Below are 14,420 nucleotides of genomic sequence, written 5' to 3' on the forward strand. Positions count from 1 at the left end.
ATCAACATGATCAGCATGACTGGTTGACATAGCTTTAAGCAAATACTTCATATGACTGAACTTTCTTATACACTTAACACATCATGCAGAGAGGCAGAGATATGTAGAAATATGATTAACTGTGTTTAGTGATCTCCCCACCCTTTGTTCACAAGGATGAAGAAACATGTTGGGGATTATAGAGGAAATTAAAAGAACAAAAGAAAAGTGTAATGGAAAGGTAGAAGGGCAAAAGAGGGCGAAGAAAGGAATAAAAAGAAGTAGAGGGGGAAAAAAACAACAATCCCCTATGAGTAAGCAGTAGGCAAGAGTGGGAAGGAAAAACTTACATTTTTCAAAGAAAACAAAAGAAAACAAAGGGAGACAGGATGGAGAGGGGAAAAATGTTAATAAAGGAGTGGAGGAGGATGGGAGGAAGGAGAAGAGAAAGGGTAAATGGAGGAAGAGGAGGCTACTCTTGTCCAGACTGAACTGAAGAAGCAGCAAAGTGCTTTTTATCATTTTCAAGCACAGTTCTTGTGGATCTTTTGTCTGTGCTTCAACATTTTTTATCTTCACGCTCTTTCTTCTTTCTTGCTCTTACTTTGGTTGCTTTGTGCATGTCTTCATATCTCTGTTGTACTTTTTTACAGATGGCTTATAACTCCTGCTTCCTCCTCTCCATTTCTCCAAGTGTACACTGAGCATCTTTAAGTGTTTTTGCCCATCCTCACTTCTCCTCCTGCATTTCAGTGTTTCTGTCTTGTACTTTGTTATACAGTCCTTGGATCCTTCAGGTGTTCTTTCTGTTCCTTGATTTCAATGTTTTTGTCCTCAACTTCTTTGTAAAATACTTGCAAATCTGTATTTTTCTTCTTAAAATCTTGGAGAATATTTTGCATCTCTTTGCATTTCTTCCTGTTGTTCCAAGCATGTCTGTACTTAGGTGCAGTGCTTCATTAATCATTACTTGCAACTCTTTTAGTTTTTTCTCTTTCTTGGAGCTTGCACTGGATTTCCTTGTTTTGCTTCATTTCTGCTCTTCGAGCTTGTGTTGCATATCCTCTATAACTGCTTGGTCCTGTTGGTTCTTCTCCCCAAAACTCATGAGGAGTTCATTGAGATTTCAGGTTTTAAATTTCAGTTTCTATCAGAAGTTATCCTTTTTGTGTTTTGTGCTGGCACAAACAAGTTACTAAATATTGTCACTAAATCTCACGATGAGTTCTGATCGTTTTTATCTTTAACTTGTTTTGCTGCAGTAAGTGACCTTTCTGCACCGTTTATGTCAAGAGGAAATCCTCTGGGTACTTATAATCAAATACACCCACCCCCCAAAACACAAAAGCACATTACATCAATATACATCCTATTTTTTTATTATTTATTCATTTTAAAGATTTAATAGCTTGTTTTCCCGAAATGTTTATATCTTACAATATCCTCAAATTCAGCCATTTGTAAAAACATTCATGAGGTGTGTATATATTTAAAAAAAAAAAAAAAAAGGGGGGGGGGGGCATCACCAAGTAGACACATCAATCCACACACTTTCTCAGACATGTACATAAAAATGTATGCAATTGTCCTTATGTATTTTACACATACATATACACGTTTATATATAAAATACACTTCAAAAGTGTTGGTTATTTGTTCAATTGGTCGTAATTAGGATTTTCTTTTTTTTGTCAATCATTATCATGAAAACTAGAGAAAAGTTCCATGTAGAACAGGAAAACTATGATTGCCTGTGGCAGTCTTTCACAGAAAGACTTGAAGGCAAAAACTCAACTCAAGCCTACCCTGCCTCTACCAAACAAAAAAAGAAGAGCAGATTCATCCGCTCCTCAGTACAAAAAATAATAATAAGAGGAAATAAAAGTTTTACAACTGACAACAACTGTATGTGCCTGCAGCATTTAACTCCAGGGTACAGCCCAAATTCTCATTAGCTTTCCTTACATCCTCATAGCTGGACGGCTGAGAAGACCAAACTGAGCTACTACAGAGCTACTTCCCAGTTCTTGGAGGAGCCCTAGAATCACATGAGGTTTGAGTTCACTCATTAAAGGCTCCTCTGTCTATTAATCATCATACTGGATGATATTTAACTCGCTACCAAAACCTATAATCTTAGAGTAAACTCTCTAGTAACACAAGAGTGATTACACATTAGGATTTGTACAATTTTGATCAAAGGGAGTGGAAAAGGGGGGGGGGAATCAACACACCTTTAAAAGAAGCAGATATAAACAAAACAGAACCAAAAAAAAAACCAGAAGAGGAAAAATAAATACAAAGCAAACCAGAATATCAGCAGGGATGTGCCGGTCTAATCACACAGTCCAAAAAATTAAATATGCCCTTTTTTTTTTTTTTTCCCCTAACAGAACAACACTGCATTCAGCAAGCTTCAACATATCTCCTTTACATCATCTCAGCGAGGATAAGATGAGCACACAATCCCACTTTGATTGGATCCTTCTTTTATACTTCTGACTGGAGAAGTTCTTTGTGATTGTTGTGGGCTGTTCCGACATCAAACAGTTCTCTAGTTCAGTCCATTTAAATGAATAGTCTCTCCAACCCTTCACCCTCTCTCTTATTGCGGTCTGTTTAAAGACATGGTCATTTTTCACAGAGAAAATGGTAAAATGCCATCTGTATGTACAAAAACAAACCAGCAAAAGACCACAGCCTAATCCCTGCAGGTTGAATGTAAATCTTTTAGAGGATGAGAACTTTATTCTTAATGTTTTCCAGAACTCTTCTGACGTCCTCAGTGGCAGACCTTGCAGCAATTGAAAATTAGTAATAGCCTGTACATTTTTATATATATATTTATATTAAAAAAAACCCAAAAGAATAACAAATAACAAAAAAAAGTAGCTGAAGTGCAAAGGAATCGTTTAAGGAGAAAGAACGGTGGAATGGTGGACAAATATACACAACAATAATACTGAAAGCCGTGATACAATGAAGAAAATATCATGCTCCTGAGTCCAAGTGTGAGCAAAACAGAGTGACAAAAGGTACACCGAAAACAGAGAAGGTTGGAAGTTGAAGAGGGATGGAGGGACTGGATGAGTAAAGATCTGGACGAAGATGTAGTGACAAAGTGATGGGGGAGAAGAAGAGGCTAGCTCCACAATCCTGCGTAGTTGCCGTGCAGGCCGGAACAGAGCGGTCCACCTGCTACAAACAGCTTGGTGCCAGAGTCGTCATAGCAGTGGGTGTACACTGCATTGGGGAAGGAATGAATGTCTGAGAAGTAACTCCTCCACGTCTCATCGTGATTCTGAAAGGAATACTAGAGGGTAAGTGGACAAAGACATTGCACATGTACACCAACTACAGTTTGACTGACCACAGTTCACTGCTTGATTTGAAAAAAACAAAACAAAAAACTGCATACCAGCCAGCCTTTTCCTGTAGTGAGCTTGAGGATGCCATCTCCAGGGCACTTCCGATACCCTCCGTTTGGATTAAAAGGGTTCTCCAGGAATCTCTGAGCCCGGATGTCATAGAAGAGAAGAGAACCTTGGCCAGTACCCACAGTTACGATGTGCTCATAGAAACTCACTGAACGGATGCCTGCACAGACAGAAAGACATGCCAATGTAAAGCTACACAGTCAACATCTACCCTCCCACCGTTTGAGCTTTCCACCTTGTCTGTCTGAATCCTCTGGAACTCTGCATTCATTTCTAACCAGAGTACTTGACAACTTTTATATCATGGTGAAAAATACAGACACTGCAGTTGTTATGGATATGTTTGACACACTGGCAGGCAATCATCATCTAAACTTGACTTATATTGTGCCATCAGTTGAAAACTAACTTAAACCAGTAAGACATCCCAGTAGTAGTGGTACCAGGTCAATCTCACACACACACAGTCCAAAGACGTGCATGCTATGTTAACTTGTGATTCTACATTGGCTGCAAGTTTGATTTTTTTTCCCCCCTAGCTGTCGAAGACTAGTGTTAGTTGCATTGACCAACAAGTTTCCCGGAGACTGAGTGTGGAATACCCTCTGCCCTTTTGGCCACCTCTTTCAATTGCAAGGTTTGCAAATACCTGCCATCTATTTTATAAACACAGACAGGTTGCCAACATACTGCAATCAGTCTGAGTCAGTCAGTCTGCATCACTGAACGCAACTCATCTGTGACATGTCTCTTTGTAAAAGGGCACTCACCTCAACTGGTTGCTAACTGGTGGTATTCGGGATACATTTATATATAAAGGCAAGGCTGCTGAGCACTGTCATTTTGTGATTAAAGCCCATTCTTACAGTAAGCATGTCATTACTTGTGGAGGAATTTATCAATTTCGGTTTCAAATCTGAAGTTCTGGCTCCCCTCTGAGTGCTAGCAGTTAGAGTGAATTTCTGTGTATGCATACAGCAACAGATGCTGATGGACGATTTCTGCCTATCGAATCACAACCTGATCATCACAGACTTCCACTTAGTTCCATTTTATTTCCGTGCTGATGCACCACAGTCACTTTCAAGACAGCCACAGACTTTATGCCGTTGTGGCTGAGTTTCTTCCACATGGTCATAGTGATTTTGGTCATGCTGGGGTCTCCAACCTCTTTTTTTCCTACTGTTACTGTAGCATAAGTGCACAGAATGAAGTGTTGTAGAAATATGTATGTGTGAAAAATAGTTTGTCAAGTATTTTGAGTAAACAGTCAGGCTGATAAAATGCTAAATCAAGTTCACGCCACTGTAAATTTATTGCCACCAATATGGAAAATATGTTAAATCACAACTTTACTATTCACAGTGCCAGGATGACATTTTCTAACCTGACTGAAAGCACACTTAGTTGTACAACAACATGCAACATATAAATAACCTCAGTCAGCGTTTTAGATAACTCAACTAATCTTTGATTGTATTACTGGCTCACTTCAAAAGCCAACAGGTGACTTACCACTTCCTCTCTCTCTTGAACTAACTGACTTGATGCTGTGTGTAGGCTGCCGTGGATCCAGAAAAGAAACATGGGCCTGAGAGCCTACAGCATACACTGACCAGTCCTGTCCATATGCCAGGCACACATTTTCTTTGCAATGAGGCAGCTTGGTGGACAATATCTAGAGAAACCAACACAGACTGTTAACACTGAAGAAACTGAATTACAAAATCCTAGCATTTTTAGAGAACTATTTATCATTTTGATCGCATATTAAAAATAACTAGCACTTTGTTGGAAAAAAATTACCAATACATAAAACTATGATTTGTCAATCTATGTATTGTACCTTGCACAAGTTATGCTCAGCTTTCCAGAGGTGGAAATAGCCATCCAAGGAAACGGCACCCAGTTCCTGGAAGAAAGAAAAAGAGGAAATCCAAAAGGAAAAGGCAGGTCATAATTGGCTTAGGTCTAGAAAAACTGACACTCTCCTGAAGGCTTCAGAATTCTAAGAGCTGTCAGTCTTCCTTTCATAAATGACTACCCTGACTTAGCGATGGGTAAACTGGTTTACCGTTTTAGATGCCATTAGATACTGTTTTGAGATGCAATTTGACAAACTCAACCTCAGATTCAAGTTTAAGGTTATTTAGGTTAATAAATAAAGTCCACAAAGAAAAGAAATTGTTTGGTGATGTGAGGCTGAGAGAACAAGATAAATCTATACTACATTTAAAAATTTAGAGCAAAGGCGTTTCATGAAATATTTTTAACTTTTAAGGAAAGATAATTGTTAGGTTAGCTAAAATTATAGCCATTATAAACAATATATAAAAGTTTGGTGCATCCAATCTTTTGTCGTTCTAAAGAGCAAATCCAGCAAAAGGAGACTTTGTTGCACACAGCATTAGTCGTGTAGGCGAGTCTTACTTTATGGTTGTTATTGAAGGCCAGAGCACGGACTTTACAGTTGTATGGGTTGGTGTATTCCTTGGGGATGTCCTTGAGGGCACGGTGGGAGATGTGGGCATAGGAGGGCACTGACGTCTCATATTGACTTCTCTCAGCCTGGCTCATTACTTCTTCTGTAACCTCCCACAGTCCCATGGAGCCATCTCTGGACCCTACAGATTAAAACACAAACAGAGCTCATGCCTATTATTGCCTAGACTACTGACCTACTACACACACACACACACACACACACACACACACACACACACACACACACACACACACACACAATCCCAGTATGCCCCTACCTGTCACGTCACACAGAGTAAACTGATTAATAGCCGTGTTCCCTCCCATGTGAATCGTGCTAACTCACCAGAAACTGCCATGTTGTCACTGATCCATGCTATTGAGAATATCCAGTCATTGTGACCGTCCTGAAAAACAACAACAAAAAACAAACAGCTACAATGTCAAAGATATACAAGCTTGTACGTTTCAGGCTGGATTTCCAAATAAATACTGCTGCAGTATTAGCAAAACATTATTTCAGCATTTCATTCTTCTGTGTCTGAAGAAAAGAGAACCTTAGGGAACCTGCAAGGTTTGAAGTGAAAAGCTTACAGTTAGCATGTCACAATACTCAGGCACAGGCTGTTAGCATTCAAATACACACTTAAAATTACTTACTAATCAGTGTATAGTGAACAGTGTATAGTGTATAGTGAACTGTATATTGAGCGCAACATTTTTACATTGCCTTCTAAAATTATTTTGAGTATATTACGCTCACTTGGCCACCAGTACACCTGTTTAACTGCTTGTTAAGACAAATATCTAATCAACCTCTCCCATGACAGCAACCATGTGGATGTGGTCATGCACACATGGTCAAGACGATCTGCTAAAGATCAAACAGAGTATCAAATGAAAGGTGATTTCAGTGACTTTGAACACGGCATGGTTGTTGGCGCCAAGCTGCCTAGGCTGAGTAGTTCAGAAACTGCTGATCTACTGGGATTTTCCCACAAAACCAGCTCTGGGGTTTACTGAGAATTAGGGCTGCCACAAACGATTATTTTGATAGTCGACTAGTCACCGATTATTTTTGCGATTAGTCGACTAATCAGATCATGCATCCATTGGACGTAAAATGTACACCTGAAAATATGTTAAACGTTTATTTTGTGACCCAGAAAGAATAATAATTGTAATATTAAAACTAACTAGCTGCCGCCATTGTTGACAACTGCGCTGGGCCGCGCTATGAATTCTGGAACACAGTTTCTTCTTCTTCGGGGTTTAACGGCAGCTGGCATCCTTGTACATGCAGTGCTGCCATCTTCTGTTTCAGTCCGTTATTACACTCTTAAATACTACTACTTATTCCTGCGTCTTTTGGGATCTTACAAAGCTTCAAACGACGCGTCGACTATTAAATTAGTCGTCGACGATTTTAATAGTCGACGTAATCGTGACTAGTCGACTAATCGTGGCAGCCCTACTGAGAATGATCTAAAATAGAGAAAATATCCAGTGAGCAACATTTCTCTGGGTGAAAATAGCTTGTTCATAACAAAAGAAAATCGCCACACTGCTTCAACCTGATTAGAAAAAAGAAAATTGAAGAAGAAAAAAACAAAACAAATAAAACATTGCCTAGTCTTATACGTTTTGGTTTCTGCTATAACATTCAGATGCAGATGGAAAAATGAGAATTTTCTAGTAAAGATCAAGCATGAATCCATCCTGCCTTATATGAATGCTTTCGGGTGCTGGTGATCATATTATTGTGGTGTTGAATATTTTTTTGTCACTCTTTGGGCCTCTTAGTACCAATTAAGCATTGTTTAAATGCAACATCCTATCCGAGTACTGTTGCTGACCTTTTATGACCACAGTGTGCCCATCAGCTGATGGCTGCTTCCAGCAGAATAATGTGCCATGCCCCAAAGCTTAAATCATCTCACGTTGGTTTCTTAAACATAACAATGAGTTCACTGTACTAAAACGGATTGAGATCTGGTGACTGTGGAGCCACAGTCATCAGATCTCAATCCAATAGAGCACCTTCGGGATGTGGTGGATCAGCAGATTTGTATCATGTCAATATGCACAGCAAGGATCTGTAAGGAATATTTCTAGCACATAGTTAAACTTGTGCCTCAAAGAAATAAAGCAGTTCTGAAGGGCAAAAACTGGTCCCAACCTAGCAGTGCTTCACAAAAAGTAGCACATTACTAGTTGTCAGTATCCTGGCATTGCATACCATCGGTCACTGTGCCAAAGGAAACATGACAAACTGACAATAGCAATTGTGCAGCAGACATGATAATTGTGCTGCAATTAACAATGAAGAGACAATGATCAGTGTAGTGACAAGATATATTTTTCATTTTGTTAACTAGCTCACTATACATTCCTCTACATACGACTGCCTGTATATAAAGTATTTAATCAGTAAATTGTTTTGGTCTTACATAAGCTGTAACATGTTATGTTGGCTTCATGTTTTAAAAAGATATGATGATCAGACAGACTGTCACTTCATTAGACTATATTCATTCATTCAGACATTGTAACACCTAATTCTATATAGTTTTAATGGCCAAAACAAAAATGTCCATTAAAGTTCTAACTATTTTTCTCACCATTTCTTTAGAATCTACATCTGTAGCTTAATGACTGCTATGACATGCCTGCCAATCAACACAGAAAACCATCTGTCAACACAATCCCAGACCTACTTGATTTATTGGCATCTCAAAAGACACTACGTGATCACACCTCTGCAGTCTTTGAAATGAGTATGAATGAGCAGAGTGGCATTACAAAACACTGGATTAGGGCTGGGCGATATGACCCAAAATTCATATCTCGATATTTTTTTAGCTGGATGGCGATATACGATATATATCTCGATATTTTTTTAAAGCCATAAAGTAAGAACAAATAGAGAGTTCTTAGTCAAAGCTGTGTCCCAGATGTCACACAGGCACTTTTGTTAACATACAGTGCAGATGTACATGAAAAAATTACTCAAAAATAAATTATGAGCATTTATTAAATAATAATGCTCCATAAATAAAATAAAACAATGTTGTTTTTGTGCATAACAAAAAGCTCACAATTGTGCAGTCAAAATGTAAACTAAAAGACGCTGAGCATAATAACAAAGACAGATTTCACAGCTGCTCTATTCCCAAGTTCTACTGCGTGACTGACAGCCTTGAGTTTGAAATCCGCTTCATAACCATGTCTCTTAACAGGTGCCATTTGTGGTCCTTATACACACACAATACGATAAGTACGTATCACTCCGCGAGGCTCCTCGGTAGCCGTAATGCTCCGACAATCCATCAAGCGGTGCAGGTCCGTAGCTTACCAAAGTCGTACTAAAACATTTATTGACAGATTGCTGAGCGCTGTGTACCACATAAAATCAGTTCGCGGTCAGTAAGCACAACCAGAATTCATACATAAGGCGCACTGTCAACTTTTGAGAAAATGAAAGGATTTTAGACCGTGCTGCATGGTGGGCTGCATGGCGTTAGCATGGTTAGCTCGTTAGCGCGGTTAGCTTGCTAACACGTTGACACCATCCAGTCCCACGCACGGGGTGATGCGCGGTAACTCGTTAACGGAGATTTGCCGTGTCCATCTTGTCGTTGCCTGCAGGTGAAGCGATGGGGGAGGAGGAGTTGTGTTCAGTGAAGGAGAGAGGCGAGGCAGAGTAACGTTGCGTAGAGACAAAAGTGGATCAAAGAGAGGCAAACTTGCAGCTCCACAAGTATAGTTATAACGTAACATATACTATATCGATATATAAGATGTGACAATATCGTTTATGTCGTATAAAAATACATCGATATTTTTAAAAAGCTCGATATATCGCCCAGCCCTACACTGGATTTAAAAGGGGAAGCTTAATGCAATTATGTGTATCCAGTGATGCTTGTTTCCTCTAATGAACCTTTTATTTTACAGTGACTTCACTCCATTTGTGTGGAGAGGGTACCATGCAGAGTGGAGCAGACATGGAGAAGGAAAACAGCATTACTGTCATTACAATGACTACTCATTATACTACTGAATAAGTGGAATTAAAGCATCCCAGCAATTCTGAATGCCTAAAATCCCTAGAACTGTTTAATGAATGTTGTCTGGTACATGGAAAGTTTCATTTCTAAAGCAGGAAAAAGTGGATTAATCACTATTATCAATAACCAAATGTCAGGAAACAACCAAACAGTTCAAACTACTTACATCGCCAACACAAACAGGGTCTAGTGTAGGGAGTTGGTAGATGGCCAGGCTGTTAGGATTGTCTCCTCCTGTGGCAAGCAGTGTCCTCGAGGGGTTGAGTTCAATAGCGTGGATCCCACAGCCTTGCTGGTCCAACCGGGTATGGGAGATTTCTGTTAAGTGATAATTGCGACCAGGCACCACTGGACCCACCTCCCCAGAGCCTCCATCATGACACTCTCTGTCTTTCAGCATGGGAATGCGTGTGATCTGTCCTGTCAGTACATCAACTACGAAAAGCTGAAAGTATATGAAGAAAATACAGCTAGTTGGCCAAAAATGTGTGAGGACAATTGAAAAAATTCTGACTAAGCTCACTCAAGAATGTTTACTTGATTTAGAGCCGATTTAAGATCGATCTTTATCTCTTTATAATGAAATTAAATTAGGTCATGTAAACCTACTGATTAAATAGAATTTCTGGCAAACATTATTATAACATATGGAAAAGCCTAACTAGCTAATACAGATCACAAATAAAAAGGGCATCTTACCGTGTTGCATTTTGTCCCACACACCACCTGCCGATGATTGAGCCACTGTGAGGCAAACACTTTGTTGAGCCGCCCAAGAGAAAACTCCCTCTCCTTAAGAATGCCGGGGAGCCTGCCGGCTGCAAAGCCACGCAGGCTCCTCTGGAGCCGCAACTCATGCTGTTGTTGAGGTCTGAACTCCCGCCCCCGCAGAGCACATACCACAGAGCGCCGACTGCACCACCACTGCTGGGCATGACGTGAAGAACAAGAAACACGGCTTCGCTTGTGTGGCGCCTGACACCAACCCAGCTGTGAAAAGAGAGGGAAATAAAATCTTAGGATTATTTGCGGAAAAACAAAATGTCTTAGTTATTATGTTGAATGTGCAATTTTGGAGATTGATTTATAAAAACGAAGCGATTACTATTACCAACACAAAACAAATGAGGTTTGAATTTATGTGAATTTCAGACTTCTTTGTGCCTGTTTCAATGTCTCAGCTTATTCATGCTGAGCCATACCCATCTATCTCCCACATGACTGTGGACACAGCTTGTACACAGAGACTTGAGAGAATTATCAGAGCATTTACATTTGAACATCTCGAGTAGTCGAGCTGGCTGTCTAAAACGGTTGCAAAGTCAAAGGGTTTTTGTGGGGTCTAATGACAAACTGTAATATCACTGATGATAAACACTTTTCCAAAAGAGTTTTGATCAAGTCATGCTTGTGCGATGTTTGTCCATCAATACATTCATTTAACTTTTGCAACAATTAGTGGCTTTCCTGGCCAATGAATACTAAACTCTGGCCATATGATTAAAGCTCTATCCACTAGGGCTGGGCCATATCATACCATTCACGGTAATACCGGTGTAATTTTGGGCAACGATAGGAAAATGAAATATCGCGATAGAATATGGGTAAAACGCGCATGCGCAGTGCCTATGTTTACATACGCACATGGCAGCGACGCAGAATGAGAAGAGCGAAAGCAGATCGTTAAATGAAACGGATGAACCAGAACTGGTTTGTAAAAATGCTGCAACTTCAGTGGTATGGAACTGGTTTAGCTTTCGTCCGTCAGACACACAACAAAGCACTATTTTTGGTAGAGCATGCTAGCGGGCCGTCGTTATTACCGTGTTGTTTGGAAAATACGGCACACTTAAAATCAATCCTTTGATTTTTCTGAAAATCAACAGTGCCCCTTATAATCCCGTGTGCCTTATGTATGAATTCTGGTTGTGTTTACTGACCTCGAAACAATTTTATGTGGTACACGGTGCTCGAAAATCTGTCAAATGTTTTAGTACGACTTTGCTAAGCTACGAACCCACACCGCTTGATGGATTGTCGGAGCATTACGGCTATAGTAGGCAGGAGCCTTGCGGAGTGATACATACTGTGCTTCAACATAATATTACCATATTGTGTGTGTATAACATCTTTTTAAGTTTTGTGGATATTATACATGGTTATGCTGAGGATATGTCGGCCAATTTCCACTGGAAATGCCTTTTGGTTAAACTGTCAGCAAGGAATTTGCACTGTTACATTTTTATATAACTTTAATGCACATAAAAAACAGCTGCTTCTTTAAGTGAAAATACATTGATGGGGTTTTTTGCACTAATAAAGTTGTGGAGTTGCAAAGTATTTTGTCTAGTGTCAATTATATCGTTATCGCAAATTTTCAAATGTATATCATGATAAATATTTTTGGTCATATCGCCCTGCTCTACTATCCACATTTTACAGTTTACAGCCTCAGCGCTTAAAATGTTAAATAAACAGAAACAGAATCGGACTCATACTGTGAGCGATAGTTTTGGGGCATTTCAGATCCTGAATATGCGCTAATATGTAAACATATACAGGCAAGGTTCTCAGGACATCATTCTCACTGCTATTAAGTACACACTAGTGGCAAATCATACTACTTAAAAATAAATAAATCATCTCATTTTCCATCCAATACAATTACAAATGTTGATTATTAATTCTCTCACACTAAGCAAACCAATTATAAGCCGGATCACAGGTCTTGAACAATGGAAGAAAAACACTCAGTATTTATGACTTTGTATGTCAAAGGAACCCGTTGTGCCATGTTGTTTTTGTCGTTCTTTCTTGTACTGTTTGAACATTTTGCCAGTTTTGTTCTATGCTGGAAAACTATTCTGACAATCTGATTCAAATCTACCGATGACGGTGGCTCCATGGGCCTGAGAGGTGCACTAGAAGCAGGTCGTGATTACTGTGACTAGTCTCACACTTTCTGGTTCAGGTCAAACACGGTTGTTTTTTCTGATGTGCTGGACTCAGTACTGGCTATTTTGGCATGCTTACTCGATACGGTATTTCATCTGTCGACAAACGTCCAATTCGGGGCGTGGACACAACCAATCTACGGTTAGTCCGTACATACGGGAAATGGCTAGTCAGCTTAACAGTTAACGTTTAAGCTAACGTTAGCTGTATAGCTATCTATGCCTGATAACACTACTCAGCTATTTATAAGATCAAATCTGCTTTTATTGTTGATCGGAAGGTGACGAGAGACAGCCCTATTAGAGAAAAGGGCTGCCAGCAGTATCCAGCCAAATCTGATAAAGACAATAATAGCACAAATAACGTGGCTAACATTAGCTGTCAGATTGACAACGGACTGCCGTTGGCTAACGATATGTTAATATAAGCGGGTACTTTCAAATAGAAATATATTTTATGATATTTTAAACTATACAGAATTGTTGCTGCTTGTTGCATGCTTTTCCCATATAGCGAAGTTGTTAAATGTTATAATGCAAGTAAAAATCTGTCATAACATCTTATATCAGCTAAATCTGGCTAACTCGCTGCTAATTAGCATCCCAACATAACAGTTTAGCTAGCTAGCTAATATGGACCCGCACCGGTTTCCGCCTACCTGTTGTTGGTCCTTGGGCTCTCCTGCCTTCCTTTTCCTGCTAACTGTTTTCCTCGCCATAATCTGACACACACAGTTCCCTCACCCACATGGAGGGTAAAAGTGACGCTGGACACTGGATCATATAATGGCGATGTCTATTTTGTTCCTTGGCCCTCAAAGGCAGCGTCCAGCGACGAGGAAAGGCGATCACATACGGGTGAGGTTCGTTAAATCGCAAACCAAAATTATCCCCGAATGTCCTCAGATAGCGTACTCGCTTGCCTCTCAAAAATCTCTACACTCAGGCCGTGTAAACTATTCACTGCCGAGCTAGTAGCTTGCTCTTTTTCCTTGTCAGGTCGCGTCAGCGGCAACAGCGAAGGCAGCGCGCAGCCGCACTGAAATTAAACATCAACAAAAACAAGGTCGTACGTGAACGTCAAACGTGCTCGTTCACGTTAAACTGCGCGGTACCATTGACCCGATCGTGTGACGTCAGAGCTGTCGTTTGACACACTAGATTACTGCTGTATTTTCGTTAAGTTCTTCTTAATATGGGTATTTTCACATTGATTTAAATTTATAATCTAAATTATGTTCAATAATATAGAGCTGATATCTATAACTATTTAATTTGGTTGAAATAGCTATTAATAGTTTGTTGAGACATATTCTGTTTGCTCACAAATGGTATTTCTAAACATTTTACACATTCTTATGACAGAGACAGTGTTGTAGGGTGGATTGTTCTCCAGTTGGATTTGGCTATCTACCCTTCAAATGCCAACACATCCCTGGGAAAGAAATCAACCCCCGAGTTGCTCCTGTTGGTGGGCAAACACCCTATATGTGTGT

At 39.8% G+C, this 14,420-nt stretch overlaps 1 protein-coding gene across 1 annotated transcript; it reads right to left on the bottom strand.

Annotated features, from left to right (window-relative positions):
* Positions 1-1,674: 1,674 nt before the first annotated feature.
* On the bottom strand, positions 1,675-13,988 carry dcaf12 (DDB1 and CUL4 associated factor 12). Its single transcript, XM_003442706.5, has 9 exons — positions 13,584-13,988; positions 10,670-10,960; positions 10,137-10,415; positions 6,247-6,307; positions 5,847-6,040; positions 5,263-5,328; positions 4,932-5,094; positions 3,398-3,576; positions 1,675-3,280 (listed from the first exon to the last, which is right to left on the bottom strand). Exons 1-9 carry the CDS (start codon positions 13,641-13,643, stop codon positions 3,122-3,124), a joined length of 1,452 nt encoding a protein of 483 aa, XP_003442754.1. The 5' UTR covers positions 13,644-13,988; the 3' UTR covers positions 1,675-3,121.
* Between the last annotated feature and the right edge of the window lie 432 nt (positions 13,989-14,420).

The sequence above is a fragment of the Oreochromis niloticus genome, linkage group LG5 (assembly GCF_001858045.2).
Source record: "Oreochromis niloticus isolate F11D_XX linkage group LG5, O_niloticus_UMD_NMBU, whole genome shotgun sequence".
Lineage (NCBI taxonomy): Eukaryota > Metazoa > Chordata > Actinopteri > Cichliformes > Cichlidae > Oreochromis > Oreochromis niloticus.